The following is a 27669-nucleotide window of genomic DNA, read 5'->3' on the forward strand; positions in this document are numbered from 1 at the left end:
CATAATACAAATTCTAAGTAAAGAAAAACGAGTGGCCATCATTACTTTAAGAAATGAAGGTCAATCAGTCCAAAAAATTGGGAAAACGTTGAAAGTGTCCCCAAGTGCAGTTGCAAAACCCATCAAGCACTAAAAAGAAACTGGCTCACATGAGGACCGCCCCAGGAAAGGAAGACCAATAGTCACCTCTGCTTCTGAGGATAAGTTTATCCGAGTCACCAGCCTCAGAAATTGCAGGTTAACAGCAGCTCAGATTAGAGACCAGGTCAATGCCACACAGAGTTCTAGCAGCAGACGCATCTCTACAACAACTGTTAAGAGGAGACTTTGTGCAGCAGGCCTTCATGGTAAAATAGCTGCTAGGAAACCACTGCTAAGGACAGGCAACAAGCAGAAGAGACTTGTTTGAGCTAAAGAACACAAGGAATGGACATTAGACCAGTGGGAATCTGTGCTTTGGTCTGATGAGTCCAAATTTGAGATCTTTGGTTCCAACCACCGTGTCTTTGTGCGACGCAGAAAAGGTGAACGGATGGACTCTACATGCCTGGTTCCCACCGTGAGGCATGGAGGAGGAGGTGTGGGGGCGCTTTGCTGGTGACACTGTTGGGGATTTATTCAAAATTGAAGGCATACTGAACCAGCATGGCTACCACAGCATCTTGCAGCTGCATGCGATTCCATCCGGTTTGCTTTTAGTTGGACCGTCATTTATTTTTCAACAGGACAATGACCCCAAACAAACCTCCAGGCTGTGTAAGAGCTATTTGACCAAGAAGGAGAGTGATGGGGTGCTACACCAGATGAACTGGCCTCCACAGTCACCAGACCTGAACCCAATCAAGATGGTTTGGGGTGAGCTGGACCGCAGAGTGAAGGCAAAAGGGCCAACAAGTGCTAAGCATCTCTGGGAACTCCTTCAAGATTGTTGGAAAACCATTCCCGGTGACTACCTCTTGGAGCTCATCACGAGAATGCCAAGAGTGTGCAAAGCAGTCATCAAAGCAAAAGGTGGCTACTTTGAAGAACCTAGAATATAAGACATAATTCCAGTTGTTTCACACTTTTTTGTTAAGTATATAATTCCACATGTGTTAATTCATAGTTTTGATGCCTTCAGTGTGAATGTACAATATCATAGTCATGAAAATACAGAAAAATCTTTAAATGAGAAGGTGTGTCCAAACTTTTGGTCTGTACTGTATATGTTTGGCATAACTGTAATCATGCTGATCTGAAAAATTATACTGCTAAGTATTTTTTACCACACAAAGAAGGCCATAAAAATGACAGGCAAAAACAAGGGCAGAATTGCAGGATTTTTTTTCCCACTGTTTGCCTTCATATTTTTATTTATTTATTTTTTAAGTATGTTGTATGGCAAAATAAATAGTGTCATTCAAAAGTACATCTTGTTCTGCAAAAAAAATAACAAAAGAAAAAACCCTCAGACAGCTATGTCTATGGAAAATTGGAAGGGAAGTGAAACATAAAAATAAAAAAACAAAACATAAAATAAAATGGCCTGGTCTGAAGGAGCTAAAGAGGTTAGGTATGATACCACTGCAGCCAATCACTGGCGGGGCAACAGTGATGATCTGATCTCTGCTGAGATGTGTGCTGCCTGTACCTGACAAGTCAGACTTGGGGACTTGCTGTCACCCTTCTCTCTGTCTTGCAACTTCAAGTTTGGACTAAAACGTCCGCAATAATGTCCCAATGTACAAATAAAATAAATTATATATATATATATATATATATATATATATATATATATATATATATATATATATATATATATACATAATTGTCTAAGGGTCACTTCCGTCTGTCTGTCCTTCTGTCACGGTTATTCATTCGCTGATTGGTCTCGGCAGCTGCCTGTCATGGCTGCCGCGACCAATCAGCGACGGGCACAGTCCGATTAGTCCCTCCCCTGCTCCCCTGCACTCACTGCCCGGCGCCCGCTCCATAATCCCCCTCCACTCACCGCTCACACAGGGTTAATGGCAGCGGTAACGGCCCGCGGTGTAACGCACTCCGTTACCGTTGCTATTAACCCTGTGTGTCCCCAACTATTTACTATTGATGCTGCCTAGGCAGCATCAATAGTAAAAATATGTCATGTTAAAAATAATAAAAAAAATAAAAAAAACCCTGCTATACTCACCCTCCGCCACCTTTCGCGATCCTCGCGGTGCTCCCGGGACCGCTCCATTGCAAGCAGCAGCTTCCGGTCCCAGGGCTGGTGTGACGTCATCACAGGTCCTGCTCATACCAGCCCTGGGACCGGAAGCTGCAGCTTGCAATGGAGCGGTTCCGGGAGCACCGCGAGGAGCGGAAAGCCGGCGGATGGTAAGTATAGCAGGACTTCAACGGGCCTTCGGAAGGTGAGTATAAAAAACAAAACAAAAAAAAAAAAACATAAAGTCTCTATACTACGTGGCTCTGTGCTGTACACTCCGTCGCTGTGCAATATACTACGTGCCTGGGCAATCTACTATGTGGACATGCATATTCTAGAATACCCGTTAGAATCGGGCCACCATCTAGTGTGTGTATATGTATGTATATGTATGTATATATATATATATATATATATATATATATATATATATATATATATATATATATATATATATATATATATATATATATATATATATATATATACACTAGCTATTGAACCCGTTCTACGCCCGGGTGGCGAGCATTTATATTGGTATATGGTCTCCATCCTGGTATGTGCTGCTCCATCCTGCGCCCCCATTCTGTCATGTGCTGCTCCATCCTGCGCCACCGTTCTGTCATGTGCTGCTCCATCCTGCGCCACCGTTCTGTCATGTGCTGTTCCCATCCTGCGCCCCCGTTCTGTCATGTGCTGTTCCCATCCTGCGCCCCCGTTCTGTCATGTGCTGCTCCCATCCTGCGCCCCCGTTCTGTCATGTGCTGCTGCCATCCTGCACCCCCGTTCTGTCATGTGCTGCTGCCATCCTGCGCCACCGTTCTGTCATGTGCTGCTGCCATCCTGCGCCCCCGTTCTGTCATGTGCTGATGCCATCCTGCACCCCCGTTCTGTCATGTGCTGCTCCCATCCTGCGCCCCCGTTCTGTCATGTGCTGCTGCCATCCTGCACCCTCGTTCTGTCATGTGCTGCTCCCATCCTGCGCCACCGTTCTTTAATTTGCTGCTCCCATCCATATGCCCCATACGCTGCTCCATAATATATGCCCTGTATCAGGTGGCGTAAGTAACAAATAGCTGTGGCATGAAGTGCCACAGCCTCATGCCACAGCAATTTGTTACTTGCGCCACCTGATTCCTTTCCGCCGCCATTTTCTTGGTCCTCCTGCTGGCGGAATCGGCGCCTGCGCAGTCTGCGCTTTCCGGCGCCATTTTCTTGAAGACACACTGCAGTGCGCAGGCGCCGATTCCGGCAGCAGGAGGACGAAGAAAATGGGCGGGGCGGAAAGGAATAGAGTAAGTAACAAATTGCTGTGGCATGAAGTGCCACAGCATAATCAGGGCACAAATATGTGCACGGTGTCCCCCTGCTCCCGGCAGTCCGCGCCTTCCGGCGCCATTTTTTTGGGTCACTTCCGTCTTTCTGTCTGTCCTTCTTTTTGTCACGGATATTCATTGGTCGCGGCCTCTGTCTGTCATGGAAATCCAAGTCGCTGATTGGTCGCGGCAAAACAGTCATGACCAATCAGCGACGGACACAGTCCGGAAGAAAATGGCCGCTCCTTACTCCCCGCAGTCAGTGCCCGGCGCCCACATACTCCCCTCCAGTCACCGCTCACACAGGGTTAATGCCGGCGGTAAAAGGACCGCGTTATACCGCGGGTAATGTACTCCGTAACCGCTGCTATTAACCCTGTGTGTCCCCAACTTTTTACTATTGATGCTGCCTATGCGGCATCAATAGTAAAAAAAAAAAATGTAATGTTAAAAAAACAAAAACAAAACCTGCTATACTCACCCTGTGTAGTCCGCCGAGCCGCTCGCGCCTGCCACCATCTTCCGTTCCCGGCGATGCGTTGTGATATTACCCAGAAGACTTGGCGGTCTCGCGAGACCGCTAAGTCATCTGGGTAATTTCGCAATGTATCCTGTGAAAGGAAGATGACGGCAGCCGCGCGTGTATCGCCGGAGCTTCGGTGGATCCCAGGGGTGAGTATATAACTATTTTTTTAATTTTAATTATTTTTCTAACAGGGATATGGTGCCCACACTGCTGTATACTACGTGGGCTGTGTTAGATACCGCGTGGCTGCTATATACTATGTGGACAGTGTTATATACTACGTGGACAGTGTTATATACTACGTGGCTGTGCTATATACTACGTGGGCTGTGCTATATACTACGTGGGCTGTGCTATATAAAACGTGGGCTGTGTTATATACTACGTGGACAGTGTTATATACTATGTGGCTGTGCTATATACTACGTGGGCTATGTTCTATACTGCATGCTATATACTACGTGGCCACTGTTATATACTGCGTGGGCAGTGTTATATACTACTTGGATGCTATATACTGCATGGGCTGTGTTATATAGTACATGGCTGTGTTATATACTGTGTGGCCACTGTTATATATTGCGTGGCCTGTATTAACGCATTGGGTATTCTACAATATGTATGTATATAGCAGCCACATAGTATATAGCACAGGCCACGTGGTATTTGTCTGCTATATACTACAAGGCTCCTATATACTATGTGGCCTGTGCTATATACTATGCGGCTGCTATAAACATACATAAATACATATTCTAGAATACCTGATGCGTTACAATCGGGCCACCATCTAGTATGTATATGTGTGTATAATATATATATATTCCTTTCATACTTCTTCTATCCTATTTCTCGTGCTTTGTTGTTGGTTTTTTTTTTTTTATGTTGTAACCTCAAGTTAGTAAAACTCAGTTCTTTTTTGGGGGGTCTAAAGCTTCACAGATACAGTAATAACAATCCGAAATCGGCACAATGATGTCATCCCAACCATGGCGCAGGGCGTTGTGGAGTATAAAGACAGCTTTGGAGCAGATCCAGTAACCTCTCAGAATGTGCAGTATTTCTTAGATCGTTTCTTCATGAACCGAATATCAATACGGATGCTTCTTAACCAGCACAGTAAGTAAGAATGCCTGCATCTAGATGCTTCGATTTTGTGTCACACTTGCAAATGTGATTTAAGCCCCTCAAAGGGAATATCATCAGAAAGTTACCCTATGGATAAGTCGGGGTTTTGTGTTTAAAGCTTTCTTTTTTTCATCTATATACATAATTGTCTAAGGGGTGCTTCCGTCTGTCTGTCTGTCCTTCTGTCCCGGTTATTCATTCGCTGATTGGTCTTGGCAGCTGCCTGTCATGGCTGCCGCGACCAATCAGCGACTGCCACAGTCCGATTAGTCACTCCCCTGCACTCACTGCCCGGCGCCCGCTCCGTAATCCCCTCCGCTCACCGCTCACACAGGGTTAATGGCAGCGGTAACGGCCCGCGGTGTAACGTTACCGCTGCTATTAACCCTCCTGTGTGTCCCCAACTATTTACTATTGATACTGCCTATGCAGCATCAATAGTAAAAATATGTAATGTTAAAAATAATAAAAAAAATAAAAAACCTGCTATACTCACCCTCCGCCGCCTTTCCCGCTCCTCGGCACGCTCCCTGGACCGCTCCATTGCAAGCGGCAGCTTCCGGTCCCATCCCAGGGCTGGTGTGCGACAAGGACCTGCCGTGACGTCACGGTCATGTGACCGCGACGTCATCATAGGTCCTGCTCACACCAGCCCTGGGACCGGAAGCTGCCGCTTGCAATGGAGCGGTCCAGGGAGCGTGCCGAGGAGCGGGAAAGGCGGCGGATTGTAAGTATAGCAGGACTTCAACGGGCTATAGGTGAGTATATGTTTATTTTTTTTTAAAGTCTCTATACTACGTGGCTCTGTGCTGGGCAATATACTACGTGGCTGGGCAATATACTACGTGGCTGGGCAATATACTACGTGGCTGGGCAATATACTACGTGAACATGCATATTCTAGAATATCCGATGCATTAGAATTGGGCCACCATCTAGTATAATATAGATTCTTGCAATTTTTATACTGTCCACTGGAACTATTTGTCTTGTGCAGAAGGCTTTTCAGCAGTCTCTGTATCAGCAGAGACATGACTACAATAATGGCTCTATACACAGCTAATAACACAGGATCCACCAATCACAGTAGGTGATATTACAGCTGACCCTGCTACCCCTCCTTTCACAATGACCCCTGTATACCGTGAATGTGCTAGCCTCATTCTATACCTTACTCAGGGAGAGGTATATATGACTTTTTCAGATCTTCTGTTCTTGTTTATACATGTGCCCGCTGTGGGTAGATGTCCTGAGTCATTAAGGTGTGCCAGATGTTGGCATTTGCCCACTGTATGAATAAGATTCCTGTTTTTTTTTCTTGGTACTTATTAACCCAAGTAAATGGAAAATGTTTAATCGAGATGAAGTGCTGTAAAACATCAGTGGCATAGACATTTGGCACACACTTAACCAGATTTTCTTGTTTAAATGTGTGTACTGAGAAAAGTAAAAGGTGCTCCTGATCCTGTTCTGTCCTGACAAGATGGTATTCCTTTTACAAAGTTTATAGCAAAAACCCTTGTAAAGTCTGAGAAAGGCATCTGTTCCCAATAGAAGGCAGGGAAAACTCATGCAAATTTAAAAATAATGCCATGCCATGGCACGTGCTGTTCAGTTTGAATCAATTGGACAAAATCAGACTAACATGAGGTTAATTAGAAATTAGGATTACCTGTCCTAATTTTGTCAGTGCTCCTATGACTGTAATCAGCCTATGACCGGTGGTAGAGCTCTCTGGCAATGCTTAGTGATATGTTTATAGTGCAAAGAAAGGTGCACCCTACCTACAGTGACACATGGTGGAGGATCCATAATGTTGTGGAGCCTCTTTGATGCCTATGGGACTGGAGGCCTTGAATGGGTTACAGGAACAATGAAATCGGAGGATTGCCAGCATCGTTGAGCGACACATGCTCCCAAATGTAAGAAAACAAAGTTTTAGTCTAATAAAATTGGTCCTGATCTCACCCAATAGCTGAAATCTGCTAATGTAAAAGGAAACCTGCAAACATTCAAGAGTTTGAAAGAATTGCAGTGGAAGAAGAAACTATCTGCGGACACGTACACAAAGTTTACAGATGACTTGTTAACATTTTTTGTAGCTGTCATCGTTGCCAGTGGTTGTGCAACCATGCATTGGGTTGGCATGCCTTTAATCATGTCCATGTAATATACTATTTCTCTTCATTTCTGAAATGACGGCATTTATGGTGACAGGTCAACTTTTTTGTTGAGTGTATTTGGACATGGTATTAAAATATTCCAATGATGCAAACAGTTGTCCGAAACTCGATCGCCTCTAAGAACTTTCCAGTCGGGAGACTTGTACCGATCCTCGTTGGTAACATATGGCTTCCCTGTACACAGAGAGCCCCTGCATTTTTGACAAAAGAAGATCCCTCCCTGCCATTTCCAGTTTAAATATTGACCCTACGTATTATTTCATATTCATAAGCACCCCCTTGTCCATTCTCCACCCATCAGATGGTGCCTATTTTCTTACCTTTATTCCTTCTTAACCTTTTCCTTTAGGATAACGTTACCATCCACTATCTAAATCTTCAATAGCACATCTGTTCTTTGTTTTTCTAAGTTCACTATATATATATTTTAATAAGTTTTCAACATTAATACGAATGATAGAGATATTGATTGGTTTTGTTATATAATATACAGTATATATGTATTTTCAATGGAGTCCACAGAAAGCTAATTGAAAACTTGTCCAGGCACATGTTAATTGTCCAGATAGTCAGTACCTAGTAATTTACATTTAGTGTACACTTTACATTTATCTTGATCCAAGAAGTATCGTTTCTCCTTGCGGAGAGTGACATAAGCATGTCAAGGTGAGGAGACTTAAAGCCGCAATGCTCCTCTGGGAAATATGCAAATTGTCTCTTCAGAGAGGAAGAGGACTAGAACTCTAGTGCCACCTATTGAAAGTAGCAATCCTAACAGTCAATGTCGACCCTTTAACGAGCCTTGTCACATGACTTAGGATAATAGCCAAACCAGAATCTCAATTTGCAGACACTGTGTTTCGGGGTACTGCCCCTCGTCAGTGCAAAGTGGAGATCTGGTTTGACTATTATCCTTAGGCCATGTTCACACAGTGCGTTTTTTACTGCAGAACCGCAGCGTTTTTGCCGCTGCGGTTCCGCAGCTGTTTTCCATGCAGGGTACAGTACAATGTACCCTATGGAAAACAGGAACCGCTGTGCACATGATCCTGAATTTAAAAAAAAAAGCCGCGCTGAATAGCTGCGGGAAAAAAGAAGGAGCATGTCACTTCTTTTTTCGGAGCCGCAGCGGTTCTGCACCCATAGACCTCCATTGTGAGGTCAAACCCGCAGTAAAACCCGCGGATCAAAAATATATCTGCGGGTTTTATTGCGGTTTGTGGTGCCGAACCGCTGCAGCAGGAAGTGCGGGGAAGTGGGCGGAGGTGCGTGGGCGCAGTGTGGCCGCCCCGATCCCGCCCCCCCCCCCCCCGTGCTCCGATGCCTCCCCCCGTGCTCCGATGCCCCCCCCCCCCGTGCTCCGATGACCCCCCCCGTGCCCTAATCTCCCCCCCTTATACTTACCCGGCCTCCCGGTGTCCGTCCGGCCGTCTTCTCCCTGGGCGCCGCCATCTTGCAAAATGGCGGGCGCATGCGCAGTGCGCCCGCCGAATCTGCCGGATTCGTTCCAAAGTGCATTTTGATCACTGAGATAGGTTATATCTCAGTGATCAAAATAAAAAAATAGTAAATGACACCTCCCCCCTTTGTCACCCCCATAGGTAGGGACAATAAAAAAATTAAGAATTTTTTTTTTTTTCCACTAAGGTTAGAATAGGGGTAGGGTTAGGGTTAGGGTATTTTCAGCCATTTTAACCCTAAAAAACTTCCTAGAAAACACACAGACTCTGCATAGAAAACTGCATAAAAAAAGGATCAAAAAACGCATCAAAAAAGGACCAAAAAAAGGACCTGCGTTTTCTGCCAAGAGCTGCGGTTTCAGTCCTGAAAAAAAAAGGATGGAAATCAGGAACGTGTGAACATACCCTAAGTCATGTGACAAGGCTCGTTAAAGGGTCGACAATGACTGTTAGGATTGCTACTTCCAATAGGTGGCACTAGAGTTCTAGTCCTCTCCCTCTCTGAAGAGACAATTTACATTTATCATCAAAGCTGAGAACTAAGGGAATATCATGTAAATGCTAATTAGACAGATACTTGTTAAGCCCCCAGGGATGCCAGGTGAAGCTCATCAAGAGAATGCCAAGAGTGTGCAAAGCAGTCATCAAAGCAAAAGGTGGCTACTTTGAAGAACCTAGAATATAAGACAATATTTCTCCTTCGCCTCATTGGGGGACACAGACCATGGGTGTATGCTGCTGCCACCAGGAGGCTGACACTAAGTAACACAAAGAAAGTTAGCTCCTCCCCTGCAGTATACACCCTCCTGCTGGCTCCCAGCTAACCAGTTCTTGCTTAGTGTCCGTAGGAGGCACACGGACGGGTCTGCTATTCAGACCCAAAGATTTTACCTTTTTTCCTTTTTACCTTTTTACCTTTTACAACGGACGAAGGGGGCGACGGATTCTTTCATGGTCCGATCTCCCCCGAACCAACAACAGGCGAGCACGGGAGTTTCACCTCTCCGTATCCTCTCCTGCGACGTGGGAAGCCACTGCCTGAGCTGATTTTAGGGGCGACGGGCCTCTTCATGGGCACCGATCTCCCCCCTCCCTTATCAGACGAGCACTGGAGTTTCACCTTCAGTATCCTCCTCTGCAGCCAGGCCTATTGCCGGACATTCAGCCCTGTCCACCAGGTTTTACCCTCGGCTGTACAGAGGCACCTTCCAACGTGGCGTCCGAGCAGCCCCCACTGCATCACCACTGAAAAAGCGGATGATGGAAGGAGGCAGACGGTTCCTCTCCACCCCTCTTCTGCAGGTTTGGTGGATGGAGGCTCCCCAACCCTACACCGTCCTATCTTCCCGGGCACAGCTCCTACCTGTACGGGGTAAGTGCACGTTAATAATTGACTTTTCTGGCGGTCATAGGTGGGCTCCATAGCGGCAGGGTCCCCACAGAGCTTCGCGGTCCCTTTCCCTTCAGTCCGCGGGTGCGCGCCGGCCGACTCTATAAATTTAGTCCCCGGCTTCGGCCCTGTTTAGGCCGCATTCCGGGAAGCCCCGCCCCCCGCCGGCTTTACTCTAGCGGCTCCGCCCCCCTATTCTGGCGCTTCTCGGGCAGGACGAGATCTCGGCGGCCATCTTCTCCCTGACCTCAGGAAGGGGCTGCGGAGTTTCCGGCCCCTAGTTCTTCTGGAAGGGGCTGCTGCCGGCGGTTTTCAGCGCTGAGGTCAGCGCTATTCCAGACGGGGGACTCAGAATCCTGGTAAGGTGAATCGCTCCCCTCCCCCGCAAATCCGCACGTCCGGCAGCATAAAGGCACTAACATCACGGTTTTAAATACTTGGGACCCGCATTCTCTGGGGCTCAGGTCCCCTGGTCTTTAAGTCTCATGCCCAGTAGCTGCTGGGCTTGTCTCATGCCCAGTAGTCGCTGGGCTTATAGGTGCATCCCCAGTCTTTTTCCATGGTTTTTCTCATAAACCCTTCTCCAGATTCCCTGGTCTTAAGAGTTCCCTAGTGTAAAAGGGGCACATTACCAGCAGAGCCTGTCACCTTTTCTCATAGTGCTTAATCAATTGAGCTCAGGAGCCTTCGCTGCGCCTATCCCGGCTCCTCCCAGAGTACCTAGTTCCCCTCCTGGGATTCCATCTCTGGCATTATCCTTTTAAAAGATGCCCCGGTCTTGTCCAGCATTCCTGGTCTCAAAGGAGCATGACCAGCATTCCCGGTCTCCACACATGACAAGTATCCCCTGGCCTTAAGGGCACGTGACCAGCATGCCCTGGTCTTAAAGGTACGTGACTAGTATGCCCTGGCCTTCAAAACACGTTACCAGTATTTCCTGGTCTTAATGACTCATGACCAGTATGCCCTGGTCTTAAAGGCACGTGACCAGTACTCTTCGGTCTTAAACGCTAGTGACCAGTATGCCCTGGTCTTAATCTCCCATGACCAGTACGCTCATGACCAGTATGCTCTGGTCTTAAAGGCACATGACCAGTATGCCCTGGTCTTAAGGCGTTTGTCCAGCATGCCGTGGTTTTTAAAGGTGACCAGTACACGGGGACTTCTACTCTCCTGCTTTTAAAGGTACTCGACCAGTATGCCCTGGTCTTAGAGACACGTGACCATTATACCCTGGACTTAAAGGCACATGTCCAGTATGCTCTGGTCTTATAAACACATGACCAGTATGCCCTGGTCTTAAAGGCACATGACCAGTATGCCCTGGTCTTAAAGGCACATGTCCAGTATGCCCTGGTCTTATACGCAAATGACCAGTAGGCCCTGGTTTTAAGGGCTCATGACCAGTATGTCTTGGACTTAAAGGTGCATGTCAAGTACGTCCTGTTTCTTAAAGGCACATGACCAGCAGGCCTTGGTTCTTGATGGCACATGACGCACATGAACAGTATGTCCTCCTCTTAAAGGCACAGGACCAGTATTCCCTGGTCTTAAAGGCGCATGACCAGTATTGACTGGCCCTAAGAGCACATCAGCAATCCTAAACTGGTCTCCCTAACTGAACTCTGGAGCACTCAACATGCTCCCTCTTCTACATTAGGAGTCGCCGGCTAGCAGGGGCCGCAGGTATCCTTGAATAACGTACAGGTTCTACAAAACGGAAGTTTTCTTTTCCTGATCTCTCCCCCATGTTTGGTTGAGAACAATGCGAAATATGGATCGGATATTGCCTTGATTTGCCAGAGCTTCTGAGAAAGAGGGACTCTCTCTCTCTTTATATCATCAACAGTGGGACGGGCGATGCACTGGACAGAAGCCTCTAAGCTGGATGCCATACCGGGTCGGATTTTTATGGTAACGGGTCCTTTAAGGGGCTCCGATTTCCGCCCACACTTTCAACAGACGAGCATATGGATTGTCGCCTCCGTGTATCCTCTTCTGCATTTAGGCCTATTGCCAGACATCTGCCCTGTCCACTCGGGGACTTCTACTCTGAGGATGTACGGAGGCACACATTTTTGGCGTCCAAGCACCCCTCCTTTTGTATCATCGCTATTTAGCGCATGATGCAAGAAAGCGGACGATTCCTCTCCACGCCCCTGTTAAGAGGACGGTGGATTGAGGGTTCCTTTTTTTTTTTTCTACTCTGCACGTCGATGGCTAGAGACCTGCTGGTCGCAGTCCCGTATTCTGTCTCTTGGCAGACTATCCGGGTTGTAATTCTTGTGGTATACCTACTGGTATTCCTGCCCGATGTATCTTTTTTTTTTTTTTTAAATTACCACAGACGGTCGGATAGCAAACCTAGCTCGTTCCGTCTTGTGGTTTCGGGTTCAGCGCTTTTCCCTTCCTTAGCCACCACATGGGTGGCTTGACCAATGGTCTCCTGGTCAGAGACCTTAGCTACTTTGTTTTCAACAGTATAGCTGGCCAATCTAATTTTCTGAGCGGGAGACTAGCAGGGATCGTATCTCCTCTACAGACCCAACCAGCAGTGGAAGCATTGTCCAGGATAGTCTAGATCTAGGGATCTTGGTTCCAAAAATGGAGGGAATGTAAAGTGTCACCATTCCTGGACTTCAAACTTCTAACAACCTTTGTCAAGGTCCTCCCCTTTTTCCGATGGAGTTTCTCCGCTCAGCCATTACTTCATCAGAAAGAGGTGGACTTTTCTGGCATCCTTAGTCATTCGGGAGTCTTACCCTCACATGCCTATTTCTCCCCGCTACAACAATCTCTTCAAGGTCAGCTGTTGGCTGAGTGGTTAAGGTCTTTGACTATTGAGTGGGAAACATGGGTTCTATCCCCAGTGAAAGTAAATTTCTTCCTTTCCATTTGCGAACAGCATTTTCTAGTCACGACCTTGTCCTCCGGCCTGGCTACCACACCAGTGTGGTCGCAAGGGGTATGTCGGTTGTCGTGTACTTCTTGCATCATAGAAGCATGGTCGTCCTGCTCTTTTTGGTCGACTTTGTAGCTGCTCTTCTAGGACTACGCTGAGTCGTCTATATCTCTTGCAATACCCTTTCTCTGGGCTAGCAGCTAAACTTAGACAAGTTTCTTTTCCTCTTTCCCAGTTCAGCAGATCCTTTTTTCAGGATGATCCTGCCCCGCAGGATGGTTTTTTCTCTCTCGAGTCAAGCTCGTGGTTCTTCAACAGAGAGCTTGCGCACTTCATATCTCATTCCCTCGGTTCATTCAATTCGCTAGGAGGGTTCTGAGGAAAAGGACGACAATGGAAGCAGTTTCCTTCGCTGCGCCCTTTTTTTCTGCAGATCTATCAGGCTTTCAAAGAGTATTCTCTGAGCTCCTTCCTCTCCCAGAGCCTTCTCTTGGTCCAATGGTCATTGGGGAATTCCAAGGCCAGTCTTCTTCCGATCTTTTCCCTGGAGTTCTGAACGGTACGTCTAATCCTGCAGCAGGCCCACTGACTTTAGGCGGGTCTTCGGTTTACCCACAGTCAAGCGCCATGGCCCAGGCACCTCTCTCTCTCTGACGAGCCGAGATCTTTCATTCAGGGATCTCACCAGTACATATCCCTGGAGTAGTGCTCTGGGCAGCACACATGTTCAGCCGTCAGGGTTCCTCCTCTAGTGAGTGGGAACTTCATTCGGAAGTCTTCCATCGGATCTGCCTTCACTAGACTTCTCCAGATGTAGGTCAGATGGCGTCCAAGCTGAACGCCTATGTGCTCCGGTTCATGGTTTGGCCTTGACTTTCAAGACCATCGCAGTGCATGCTCTACTCTTCCATGGGACCAATTTCTATAACTCCTCTTCTACTTCTTCTCAGATCTTTTCGGAAGCAGGAAGGGCTCCAGGGATCCCGGGAGAACCGCACTGACCATGTCAGGGTTTTTCTCGCTTGCTGTTCTGCTAGTTTTCCGTCTTATTGCGACAAATCTGGGAAGATGGACTTTCTTGCAGGGAGCCTTAACCTGTAGTTCTTCCCTACCGCGTACCGTTAGATCCGTGGGACCCTAATGATCCTCGGCTTTTTACAGTGGACTCCTTTTTTGGACCCGGACAGCCTTCACTATCAGGGAAGGTCTCTTCCCTTCTTTCTTTGCGTTCTTGTACTCCTGATGAGTCTTCGGAACTCGACATTCTGTTCTTTGTCTTTTTTCCTTATTACCTCTAGGCAGGGTTGCCCTCAGGACATCCCCTTCCCTCATTGCCAAGGTGTTATTGTATTCCCACTGTTGCAGGGGAATCGTTCTCTCATCTCTTTCGGCTCCGATCCACACACCTCGGAAGGGATCCTCTATAACCTGGAAGAAGTGAGTGCTTCGAGTGGGTACGTATCGAGAATGGCGTCCTGCCAAGGGTTGGACGCTTTACTTGGCTTTCTCGATGGTAAGTAGGCTTCCTGACAGTCGCAGGAAGGGTCTAGCCGTTTCTTCGGCCAGGTTAGCCTGGTGGATTGTTTTCTCCATCCAGGAGTCCTTCCGAGCTAGATGTCAGCCTATCTCCCTGTCTGAGGGCTCTAGGTTCCAGACTTCGGCAAGCACGACCGCAAGCTTGTGAACTCCTCCAGTCCGCATACATTCTTGAAGCACTTTTATTCACATACTTCCACAGATGTGAGTCGGGGCAGGCGGACCTTGCAGGCCGCGGTGGCGCACTTGTAAGTAGCGGTTACACGGCCTGATCTGATGATGTCCCCACCCAGGGACTGCTTTGGGACGTCCCATGGTCTGTGTCCCCCAATGAGGCGAAGGAGAAATAGGGATTTTTGTGTACTCACCGTAAAATCCTTTTCTCCGAGCCATTCATTGGGGGACACAGCTCCCACCCTTAGCTTATGCTTTGTTTTTATCTTTTGATATTTTTATACTCTCTTATATAATGTGACATGCTATACGTTTATATGTTGCTATTGATCTCCTACTGCTTTTGCACCGAACTGGTTAGCTGGGGGCCAGCAGGAGGGTGTATACTGCAGGGGAGGAGCTAACTTTCTTTGTGTTACTTAGTGTCAGCCTCCTGGTGGCAGCAGCATACACCCATGGTCTGTGTCCCCCAATGAATGGCTCGGAGAAAAGGATTTTACGGTGAGTACACAAAAATCCCTATTTCAGTTGTTTCACACTTTTTTGTTAAGTATATAATTCCACATGTGTTAATTCTTAGTTTTGATGCCTTCAGTGTGAATGTATAATTTTCATAGTCATGAAAATACAGAAAAATCTTTAAATGAGGAGGTGTGTCCAAACTTTTGGTCTGTACTGTATATAATGTTTTTTTTAATCAATTTAATTGAGTGGTTTGTTCCATTCATCTCTGTGTAACCACCTCCATGAATTCCTTATGTCCCCTTGATTTTATTAAATAATTCAAAAGATATGTATTTTTAATGATACATAGTTGGTACATTTGCTCTTGATAACACAGCTGTAAATGTTGTCTTTGCATTGTAGCGCTTCTTTTTGGTGGAAAAGTGAAGGTGAATCCGGCTCATCCGAAACACATCGGCAGCATAGACCCAGCAAGCAATGTGGTTGACGTTGTGAGAGGTAAGTCCTCTTCTAAACAGCAATAGCACAAAAAGAGGATTCAGAGATCCTCCAAAAATTCAGAAAAAAACAACAAAAAGGCAGAGATGCTTTACCTGCCTAGTGCATTTGTTTGGAGGCCTATCAGGATGCAGTGGACCCATGTGGTTAAGATGGCAGCAATTCAGGTGCAGATTTGCGGATGAGGCAGCCACTCACAACCTACCAAACTAATGGAGGGGGTGGCTGCTTCTGCTTGGCATATTACTGCACATAAGAGACTGGCGCTGTTCACACAATGGAGATGCACAGCATCCAGGTTACCAGCCTAGTAGTGACGCCCTTCTATTAGCTTAGGTGGGCTGCCCAGTGCTATCCAAATGCACCGTATGTGAACAGACACCACAGATTACAAGACAAAATGGGCCCAACTGCACCCTGAAAAATTAAGTGCAGAAAACACACACAAAAATATGTGAGGTATTAGTTTATATTTTGTCCAAAATACGCCAGCTCATAACCCACGTAAGTCCTCTTCTGCAGACTGTGGTCGGCACATGGACCGTGGCCTCTAGTCACTGTTCATACGTGGTGCATTACGGTTGTATTTGTCATTTGTCTGGTAAGTGAAATGGGGATAATTACGGTTACTTTCCATGGACCTGAGCCCCCTCCATACGTACCTGTGCCCGCTGTATAAGGCAGAGTTCACATTGCGTTTTAGCCTACAGTGACTGGCTATGTTGGGGCTTGCGTCTGAAGCCTTGGTAAATGTGATTTGGACACTTACACTGATGGGGCCATTGACTAATTATGCAGATGGAGTTACTGTGTGCTCTGTCAGATATCATTTTCGGCTGTTTCCGCCTATTGAGGCAGGCTTCAGGACCTAGTCGATTGCGCCTTGGAGCCTGTCTCAAATAGGCAGGTCCGGCTGAAAATCATGTCCAACGTGGCAGACTACATCTGGAATATTACAGCCAATAGTCTCATCAGCGCACCCGCCCAAATCATGTTTTCCAGGGCTTCAGACGTGAGCCTGACGAACTACTGACCGTAGGCTAAAATGCAATGTGACCTCAGGCTTATACAGCTGACTCCTATCTGCAACTCGCTGCACTTTGGAGACCAAGAGAGTTGGTCTCGGAGTTATTTAGGCCCAATCAGTGTCTTTTGCCCAAGGCTGTTAGTAACCGTCTGGGCGTCGGGACTGTGACATGTATAGTGCTGCATTCTACCTTTTAAGCACTGATGTGCTGCCCCTTTTACAGCAGGAGTCCACTACCAGACATAGAAATGAATTACAGGACCTCACCAAACACCTGTATAATTCAGTTCCGCAGTTTCTATTTATCTGAAAACAGTGAAATGTTCATTGAGAGCCTTCTTTGTCCAGGAAATTATCGCCTCTGATCATATAAGGGATTTTATATACATAATTTAAATCCTCATTGCAATAAAGTGAAGGTTTACTGATTTAACCCCATACTGTTATTTTTATTATAGACCAGTATGCGATAAGAGCATTAGCGCCCCCTTGAGGCGACTGATGCAGCAAACATTTTATCTTTAGTTAATGTATACATCTGATTAATATCATAAAAATACTGCGCCTGAACCCACCAGGGTACATTTTCATTTGGAAAAATAACTTGTTTTCACCGGACAAGCCTTATAGAGCATGAATGGAGCTGCGTCCGGATATTCTTGGATAGGTTTTAACTTGATGATATCTTAGCGTTCATCACATCACCTAAACAGAGATGGGAGTTCTGCAGACCCCCAACTGAATAGAGAGGTGGCCGGGCTTGTACACCAGCGCTTTATTTTGTAGGAGACTGCAGTATAGCAGAGTCAAACGCTCTGCTTTTTTGGGCAGTCCCCCCTAGAGAGTGATTGGAGCAGTTGTGCGCAAGCCCCGTTCTTTGGATAGGTGGGGGTCCTAGCAGTCAAACCCGACACCCTCGACACCAGATCAGAAAATGATCCCCTGAACAAATGGGATAGGGGATAACTTGTAAAAATGAGAATAACTGTTCTATAATAAATATGATGACCTGGATAAAGAATAAAATACAAGTAAACTTTACCCTTCATCCCAAACATTGGCCCACTTTAGAGCACTGATCCTATGGTACAGTCATGGGGCTGACACATAATGGAAACTAGGTAGACCCCATTATAGTCACTGGTGTACATTGTGCCCTGTTGGTGTGAAGAGACAGGTCCGGCTTGGATGTGAGCAGAGCCTCCGAACAGCCGGAGCACAGATCAGTGAGGGCGAGCACTAGATCCATATTGCAGTAATCCGATGCATGCTGTACCTCTGCTATGTAGATCCCAGTCTATTCACCTGTTTTGTCTTCTAGATGGATACGAGAATGCAAAATCCCTGTGTGACTTGTATTACATGAGCTCTCCTGAGCTGGAGCTTGCAGAATTCAATGGTGCGTATCATTGCATGCTTCGTCTCCCTGATGTTTTATTGTGTGACGTGAGTTCTTGTACATCGGCTGCTTCTCTACATTTCACAAATCTTATTCTCGCTCTCCTCACTTGGTGCCACCAAAATGCTGCAATATTTTCTCCATCCATTCGCCCACGTAGTGTTATATTATTTACACACATCCATTATATTGTAGTGACTTATCCATTTTGAAGCTGTTGTGTGTTTTTGCAATACCCTGATAGAGAATTTTTAGGGTCCTAGGGGAAAGTCTCCTATTGGCAAAAGTAGAGATCAGCTATGCATGTATCTATGCAAATGGCATCTTCACAGAGGAAGCGAAGAGTTTATAGCACCATATTTTGGAAATCTGAAGTTCATATCCTCTCTATAAGGCTGCCGTCACACTCGCAAACCAGGAGTGGGTGATAAATACAGAAGTGGTGCATATGTTTCTATTCTACTTTTCCTCTATTTGTTCCACTCCTGGTTTTGGCTACAAATACTGATGTAAAATACTGACCAAATACTGCTAGTGTGACGGCAGCCTAAAGAGCCTTACCACATGACTTGGGATAGAAAGCCAGACCAGAATCTCCTTTTGCAGACAGATGTTTCGGTATTTTTTACCCCTCATCAGTGCAAAGTAGCTGGTCATACAGCCTGGCTGTATAACACAAACAGATCAATGATTTTAGTGACTACTGTGAAATTTATCATTTACCCTGCATGGAAACTGAACACTTTCTACAGTATTCACCCAATGGTCGCAGCCAACTGATGAGGAACCACCTGGTGATCTTCTATATGTCAATGGCGTTTTGTCCCGGACTGTCTATTTGTTTGGAACTGTTAATTGCAGGATATTTGGGGTACTAATTTTCTTTTTACTTTATTAATCTTCCAGCACAGAATCCAGGACAGCCGATTCAGGTGGTGTACGTGCCCTCCCATCTGTACCATATGGTGTTTGAGCTTTTCAAGGTGTGTGATCTACTCTCACCATCCTACCGATAGGAGGACATTTAACTTCTTATCCAGTCTATATTTTGTTTTATTATATTTCATTTAAGTTTGTGTGTGTGTGTGTGTGTGTGTAACGGCTTCTGTTGATAACATATCACTTCATTCCCATGATGGCCTCGGGGATGGGCGGAGGCTGGATTGGAGCAGGAAACCTAAAATTCAAAATCCTTGAGAATAATTATTTTTTTTTTTAAAGGAATGACCTATTGCCAGGCATGACTTTCATTTGTGGGAATCTGTCCTTTGGGTGATCATCTATTCTAAGAATATATATTCCTTTAAAAAAAAATATTTCTCTTTAACACCTTCTCGCTTGCGCTGCTATATATATTCATCCCATAAATAAACTAGCTCTAATCTTCAGTGTGTGTGTGTGTATATATGTATGTATATATGTATGTATATGTATATATATATATATATATATACATACACACACACACACACACACACACACACACACACACACACACATATACTGAAGTTTAGAGCTAGGCCATTTCTTATTTTAATGTCATGTGTTCTCTATTGCTGACAAATATCTCTTCTTGTAAAAGGAATACATGACCATAGACTTTGGGTAATGTTTCTTCTTAGAATGCAATGCGCGCTACCATGGAATTCCACGCTGACAAAGGCGTCTATCCTCCTGTGAAAGTGAGAGTAGCTTTGGGAAGTGAAGACTTAACAGTCAAGGTAAGACCTCCGTAACCATGCTGCACAGAGAAACTGTGGAGAAGCATTTCTGTTCGTGACCATGGAGATTTCAAGGTGACTTTTTTTTTTTTTTAATTTGCAATGGCAATTGCAATAATCTGTCAGATTATCGTTGTTTTTAGTGGACAGGAAACCTAGTGTGCTATAATATTCCACCCAGTGAAAAAATTGAAAGCCTGTATCCTACACACAAAAAAAAACTCTGTGGGTGCCATAATGCTTTAATTTTATTCAAATGAGCCCATTATTCCGCTGTGGAAAGGCAGAAATCTATCTTGTGTGTATGACCTTCATTATTTACTATCTGTTCAAGTCATGGAATGGCTCCAAGCAGTGCACCTGGTCTCTAAAGGGGTCTCCACCTCCAATCTTATTTATTTTTCATTTAAATACATGTATTTGAAGCTAAAAAATATTTTTTTGCAATTGGGGTTAACTGAGAAATGAATAATTTAGGCTTTTACAGGCTTTGTTTCCTGGCACATTCAACGTGGTCTGTGGAATGCAAGACAAGACAAAAATACAAAATTGTCCCTAGTGATAGAATTGATACAGAATGTATATTTTATAATCCCATTTCTCTCTGTATACCCTATATACAGTATATTGTACTGTAATAAGCAATGGTTTACATCGCAGCTCAGTGACCGCGGGGGTGGAGTGCCGCTCAGGAAGATTGATAGACTCTTTAACTACATGTATTCGACTGCACCGCTTCCAACAATGGAGACCTCTCGTGCCACACCGCTGGTGAGTCCTGGACGATCCCAACAAACATGGAGACGTCAAGCTTAGGATCTCTTACTATACTTTATATGCGATCGGCCGGGATCACATGTTGTTGTTTTGGCCAAACGTCAATGAATATATTGTGAAGGAACCCCTAAATCCCCCCAAAAAACGGGATTTGAACATGCTCCAGATAGCGGCAAAGACTTCCAAACAGAGTTGAAAACATATGAACTTTGGACTCCATTTGAGCTTTTTTTCCCCACCGGATCCATCTATTGTTTCCCACTTCACAGACCCATACGGCCCAGAAAAGCTCAGGCTTAGTCCAAAGTTGCATATTTTAGACCCTGATAATTGAGGTCTGTTATCTGAATTCTGTTTTTCGGGGGTTCAGATGGAATCAATGAATGTGTGACCCAAAACAAGATGTAATCCCAGTGGCCTTGTGATCCAGATACAGACTTGTAACTTGTTTGCCGGATTCTCCTGTTCATTTGGAAACTAAATTGTCATTAGAACAGACTACGGTACTGAACCGTGCAGAAAAATCACTCATGATCTTGTTCCAGAGGCGGCTGGGGGTTTAGGAAACATGGATTTTTGTTTATTTCATGGTAAAACTTGTGATGCATAGATATGCATTAAAAAAAATAAAATAAAGGAATCGATCTTTTGGGGGTGGTTTGAGCTTGTGTGGGTTAACTATGTTCATATTGGTGTTATTGCTTCTATTTATAATGGGCCAGATCTATAATGGTGACATGAGCACTGTAAAAAGCATGTACACCGCAGCACGAGGAGGCTGCAAAATGTCCAGTCTAAGGCTGTGTGCACACGGATTTTTCGAGTTTTTTTTCCAGCTATAAAAATGCAATAAAACCATGAAAAAAACACATCCGTTAAGCATCTTATTAATAGAATGCAATCCGCAATTTTTGTGCACATGTTGCATCGCGGTAAAAAACGCAGCATGTTCATTAATCTTGCAGATTTTTTGCGGATTTCCCGCTATTTAATGCATTGAGAAGCTCTGGGAAAAAATGCGAAAAATATGCACAGAAAACATGAAAAAAACGCATGCGGATTTCCTGCAGAAAAAGTCCAGTTTTGTTCAGGAAGTTTCTGCAAAGAATCCTGACGTGTGCACATGGCCAAAGCCTTCCGTTAACAGTTGTATAATCTTTGTTCCTTTGATGTCTTGGTGCAGGCGGGGTTCGGCTATGGCTTGCCTATATCCAAGCTATATGCCCGATACTTCCAGGGAGACCTGAAGCTGTATTCTTTAGAAGGATATGGAACTGATGCTGTCATATATATCAAGGTAAGATGAGGATATAATTAGTATGTTCTCTCTGGTAGTCCCAAGGTTGACATATATCATCTGGATATTACTTACTATATCAATATGTATTCTATGGGCTGAAGTATAGGGACACGCGTCTTAATCACGTTGCGTTCGGCGGGGACGTCAAAACGCCGCACGGGGACGCATCCGCATACAACGCATGTCCCTGCATACACAATGTTAAAGATAGGTACACAGGACGGATGCGGATCTGAAGGTAAGAAGTACGCAACCCTATGCTGCGTACACGAACGCTAGTGTGAACCCAGCCTAAAGTTGCTAAAGTTGAACAGTTTGAGGAAGGCCCTGTTCCGTTCCCCCATCACTGCACTCCAGCGCACATGGTCCATAAAGGCATGGATGGGGGAGTTTGGTATGGGAGAACATGACCAGCCACAGACCCCGGACTTCAACCCAATCCAATAGCTTTGCAATGAACCAGAACCGAGCTTGTGATCTCGGTCTCTTCTCCAACATCTGGGTCTGACCTCACAAATGCTCTTCTGGGCGAAGGGGCAAAAAGTGCCATAGACACCTCCAAAATATTATGGTAATTCTTCCCGATGGAGCGGGAGCTGTTATAGATGCAAAGGGCAGACCTCCAACTCTAGGTTAATGTCTGTGGATTTAGATTGGGATGTCACAAAATCTGTAGGGTAAATGTGGATTTGTCCCAATACTTGTCCATCTAGGGTCGCTCTTCAGTGGCCGCAGTTGTAAATAATGCATTTTCCCTCCACATCCAGGCTTTATCTACAGAATCGGTAGAGAGGCTCCCTGTGTATAATAAGTCAGCATGGAAACATTATAATACCAACCACGAAGCGGACGATTGGTGCGTGCCGAGCAGCGAGCCTAAAGACATGACCACATTCCGCAGCAGCTGAGCGGCCCTCGGCTCCAGCGCATCTTGGACCCGGCTTGTCCCACAGTCGCATCGTCCGGTTTGCACCTTTCATATATTTTTCAGTGGGTATAAAGCGTGCATTCTGTGATGACATGTATTGTACAAGCTTCACCCGTGTCAGGTATATAGGAAAACACATTGTAATACACTGTATCAGGCTGATCAGCGGAGGAGGAGCTGAAATCCGTATTTCACATGTGAAATGTATATACATCATTCTCATAAGCTATGGTCTGATCATAGCAAGGCAGTGGCGGACTATGACTGATCTTAAAGAGCATTTCCCCTAAAAAAAAAAAAATCATTAAAGGGGCTGTTCTGTATTATGCATTATTATCCCCTTCTCTAAATATTTTTTGGGTCAGGTACAGCAGCTGCAACCCTCTTCAATCAGTGTTATGCCCCTGCAGAGCCAAGGTAACCATCCAATAGATAAGGAGCAGGAGTCAACTCTTGTCCCCCTTCTCTCTATGATGTCCATATTCCCTCCTGGGTCATACAGACAAGAGTCCTCATTTTCTTACCAATCTTATAGTTGTACTATTCTAATATGAATGTTTATGCAGCCAGTGCTCATTTTCTGGAAACATTAGGTCCTCTCAGAGCTTGCAAAGTGGCCACAAAGCTCCTTAAATACTTAGTGACCCCTAAAGCTGCCTTCCTACTAATCGCTGCAGTATAGTGATGAGCGAAAGTGCTGGAATAAGGTGTTATCTGAGCATTCTTGGGTGCTGATTACCTTCAATGTGCTCGAATAATATGTTCGAGTCCCCGCGGCTGCTTGTCTCGTGGCTGTTCGACAGCTGCAACACATGTGGGACTCCATTTGTTAGGCAATCCCTGCGTGTGTTGCGGCTGGTCAACAGCTCTGACACATGCAGCCGCAGGGACACGAACATGTTATTTGAGCACAACGAAGACACACCTGAGCATGCTCAGATAACACCTTATCCATGCGCGTTCACTCATCACTATACTGTAGTGCTAAATGCTAGGGCCAAACAGATGATGTAAATAGTCACTGCCCAGATCATGTTGAAGCCCTAAAAGACGGCAGCATCCATTGACTAAAAAATGTAACTATTTAGATGCTTACTTTAACTTATGTTGCTAATGGTGAAATCTATTAGAAACTCATTCTTCAATACCCAATTTAGGGCTTTCTCTGTTTGGGACATGTGCACGCTGCGTCTTGGTTTTTCAAAATGAAGACCCTGCAGAAACACAGACTATTATTCATGAAGCGTCTTCCCCATTGTTTGTGTTTTTTTTTTTTTGCCATTTAAACTTTTTAATAGAAAGCAGAATCCAGCAGACGAGTGAACGTGCGCCGCCTTTTCACAACTTCCCGGCGTTCGGAGGCATCAAAATAAGCAACATGCAGAGCAAATCGATTTTACATAATTGCAAATTGGTTTTTTTTTTGTGTGTGCCTTTTTAGAAAAGTCGTGTGCACATCCCCTTAGAGTCCCTGCAGCAGAACCTAGAGCAGATATAAAGAGTTCACTCCAGATTCATTAGTGTTTTCAGCAGGAAGCTGGCATAAAACACTTCGATAAGTCTTGAAGGATTTCCGCATCTCGAGATTTGCAACTTTTGGTGTTTTCACGCCAATTTTGCCAAAATGGCTGATGCCAGATGGGGAGTAACACCCCAGCTCATCCAATTCATAACCAGAAGCGGCGTCGTAACTTACACCAGGAATCTTACTTCAGTCCCACACGGTGGCGCACGCAACTTCACAGACGCATCTGACTCCAACACGCCCCTCCATTATTCAAGTCTGTCTTGATGAATCGGGGTCTATGCCTCTTTTTCTGGCTCTCATATTTTGCAGGCAGAAAATTCATTTAACCCTGCTGTTCTGTTGGTCAAAAATGACCGACTTTGAACTTCAATATTCTTTAAAATATTCAAGATGCGGCTCTGAAACCCGTGGCCGACCGACCCATCCTCATTTAAGTCAATCAACCACAAGTTTCAGAACCGCATCTTGAACACCCCAAAAAATACCAAAGTTCAAAATAGGTCTCCCCAGACCGAACAGAACAGCAGGGTTAAGAGCACCGTGTAATTCCATATTTCTCCTGTGGGGGCACTGCAGGGAAAGTGCTGCCAGGTTATCCTACACAGATGATCACAGGCACCCTCTGATAGTTTTTTATTAATTATTATGATAGTTTTTTATTAATTATTATTATTGTAAAAATAGATTATTTAAAGCAGACCACTCCTTTTTAAGGATTTTTTTTTTAATTTAAGGTAAATGCTCTTTAATAAAAACCAGCATTTCAAGTTGAAGCAATTTGCAAACTATTACCCTCGCCCCTTCATTATATATATATTTTTTGGTCTGTATTTTAGTATCTGATGTGCTGTGACGCTAAATCGCAATACTTTTTATGGACTACACAATGCTGAATTTTAGGGGTCACATTTTTTTCCCGTGTACTTTGATGTCATACGTCTACGGCTTCCTGCAGAATTTATCCTACTCTTATTTAGGAAATATCTATACAGTCATTTTTTAACTAAACTGTTCTGCCTACAGATATTTTTCTGCCATGTGAATGTATCTTATTTTAGGAAATATCAAGTGAATTAATTATTTAGCGAAGGAGGAGAAGAAATGCTTCATTTGTTCAGGACAAGGCGAGGACTCGCTCTGAATTTTGCGTTTTCTTGCTACTCAATGGAGCCAGAGCTTTATATAAAGTATGCGAGTAACATTCAATTCCAGAATTCCTGACTTGTCTCTTATAAAATTTTCAGATTCATTCTTCAGCCCTGCCTTGGTGGATTTTTATTTTTTTTTTTAAAGGGGTTTTCCAAAATTTATTTTAAATCTGGGCCTATGGTGGTCTAATAAAATGTATACATACATATATACATACATACATACTTGACTACCAGACTCTTAGTAGTGCTGCTTATGTTTCATCGCTTTGTTTTTCGATGCGGAATGTCACGTGACCACTGCAGCGGTGACGGGTCGATCACGTTGCAGTCACTGGTTGCAGTGGTCAAGTAAAACATCTGTCAGAACAGTAAGTAGGTAGACTAGTGGGAGAAAAATTATATATTTATATATATTTTATTTTAAATCCTGGTCAGAAAACCCCTTAAAGGGGTATTCCCATCTCCAAGATCCTATCCCAATATATAGGTGTAATAATAATCGCAAATACCTCCAGTTTGAAATATAACACAGTTCTTCTGATTTGCTACGTCACGTACCCGGTGTGCAGGGCATTGCAGCAGCATAGATATCAATGGTCCCGACCACTCAGTGACAGGTAACCATGGTTACGACCACTAACCGCTAAGATACTGCAATGCCCTGTGTAGGAGCTAAGCAACATTGCAGATCTGAAGAATTATACGAAGTTTCTAATTTGAGGTATTAACAAAAATTAGCTATTACAACTACTACATATTGGGCTAGGATCTTAGAGATGGGACTACCCCTTTAAAGCTATGGCTCCTTAGTGCAGAACACTAGATAAATACACTATGAATTATGCGAGTACAGGTGACTGAGCTGCTCTTCTCCTAAGCTTGAGGCTTATGTAATATTTGCATTTTTGGGGGGTCAGCACCTATTTTACGTTAGACTGGTAAAAAATTTGTCGGGTCTGTTCCGTTCTGTCAGTAGAATGGTCGGAATTCCCAAATAAATGAATGCCCTCTCCTACCACCTCTCCACTGACCGTGATGAGTATTACAGGCCACTTCCATTGGTTTGATTTTCATTTGCGATATTTTTATGTGATAAATGTAAAAGATCGGTGAAAAGTGAACGAGCCCTCAACCTTTGGGATAAAACCTTTTTTTTTGTATGTTTAATAACCATCACTGTATTGCTGTACTGTTGGATTTATGATCTTGGCCTTTTAATGTTCACATTGCTTTTTGATTCTTTCAGTATTGTGCCTTTATTTGTTTCTGCCTTTTGTTTACTTCTGTTAGATCGTGAATATAGGCTTTTGTTTTATTTACATCTTCATTTTTTATATATTTTGTTGCTACTTTTTTTTCTAAAAACTTTTAGCAGCTGTGAAAAGGGGAGGGGAACGTCCATGATATGGGAGGCATGGCAACAGATCGTTTTGTGATATTGACCCGGGCCCACATAGCAAGCATATTTCTGACACTTATTAACATGATTGGAGTTTGAGAAAAACAATTGAATGTGGGGAAAAATCTAAGTAAATTTCTGCCATTACCTGTTTTTGATTTTAAATAAAAATTAAATTGTCATTATATCTTTGTGACCGATAGAGTCCTGTTTGTTACACGACTCCTAATCCCTTGCACAGTTAAGCTGTAAACATTGCTGACATTTCATATTTCATGAATCAATAGTAGAAAATGAATAGAAGAAACTTTGTAATATCTTATCAGTGAATTCTGATTTGTTCTCCTTCTGAACTTATGTTTCACTTTCGATTCATGGGTAAAATGACTTAAGTGAATACAGATTTTCCTATTGGGCTGGAGTCACACGAGCGCAGGGCATCGGATGCGAGATGCTAATGACCCTCGGCACCATCTCTGCTATGAGCGGAGCCGAGTGTCATGTGTCTGTGCTCCGAGCCTCTCGCACAGAGCGGATCGGAGCAAAGAATTTCTCCATTGCCGGGTCAGCATATACCGGACATCACTCGGATGATATCCATGTGATGTGCGCTGTCTCACTCGCACCCATAGGCTTAAAACGGGGATGGGAGTTGCCCCATAGAGGAATACTGGTC

At 44.6% G+C, this 27669-nt stretch overlaps 1 protein-coding gene across 3 annotated transcripts in view; it reads left to right on the forward strand.

Moving 5' to 3' along the window:
* PDK1 (pyruvate dehydrogenase kinase 1) overlaps positions 1-27189 on the forward strand; it is a 45612-nt gene extending 18423 nt beyond the window's left edge. For 2 of the 3 annotated variants that reach the window (XM_069733155.1, XM_069733153.1), the window contains exons 4-11: positions 4962-5146; positions 15668-15763; positions 18112-18189; positions 19096-19172; positions 19812-19910; positions 20571-20681; positions 21871-21984; positions 22755-23203. In XM_069733155.1, coding sequence (XP_069589256.1) covers positions 4962-5146; positions 15668-15763; positions 18112-18189; positions 19096-19172; positions 19812-19910; positions 20571-20681; positions 21871-21984; positions 22755-22895 — 901 coding nt within the window. In that variant the 3' untranslated portion in view covers positions 22896-23203. Of the gene's footprint in view, positions 1-4961; positions 5147-15667; positions 15764-18111; positions 18190-19095; positions 19173-19811; positions 19911-20570; positions 20682-21870; positions 21985-22754 lie in introns of all 3 variants that reach the window. The other variant, XM_069733152.1, reaches the window with a different exon arrangement.
* The last annotated feature ends 480 nt before the right edge of the window (positions 27190-27669 follow it).

This window comes from Ranitomeya imitator, chromosome 7, assembly GCF_032444005.1.
Source record: "Ranitomeya imitator isolate aRanImi1 chromosome 7, aRanImi1.pri, whole genome shotgun sequence".
Taxonomy (NCBI): domain Eukaryota; kingdom Metazoa; phylum Chordata; class Amphibia; order Anura; family Dendrobatidae; genus Ranitomeya; species Ranitomeya imitator.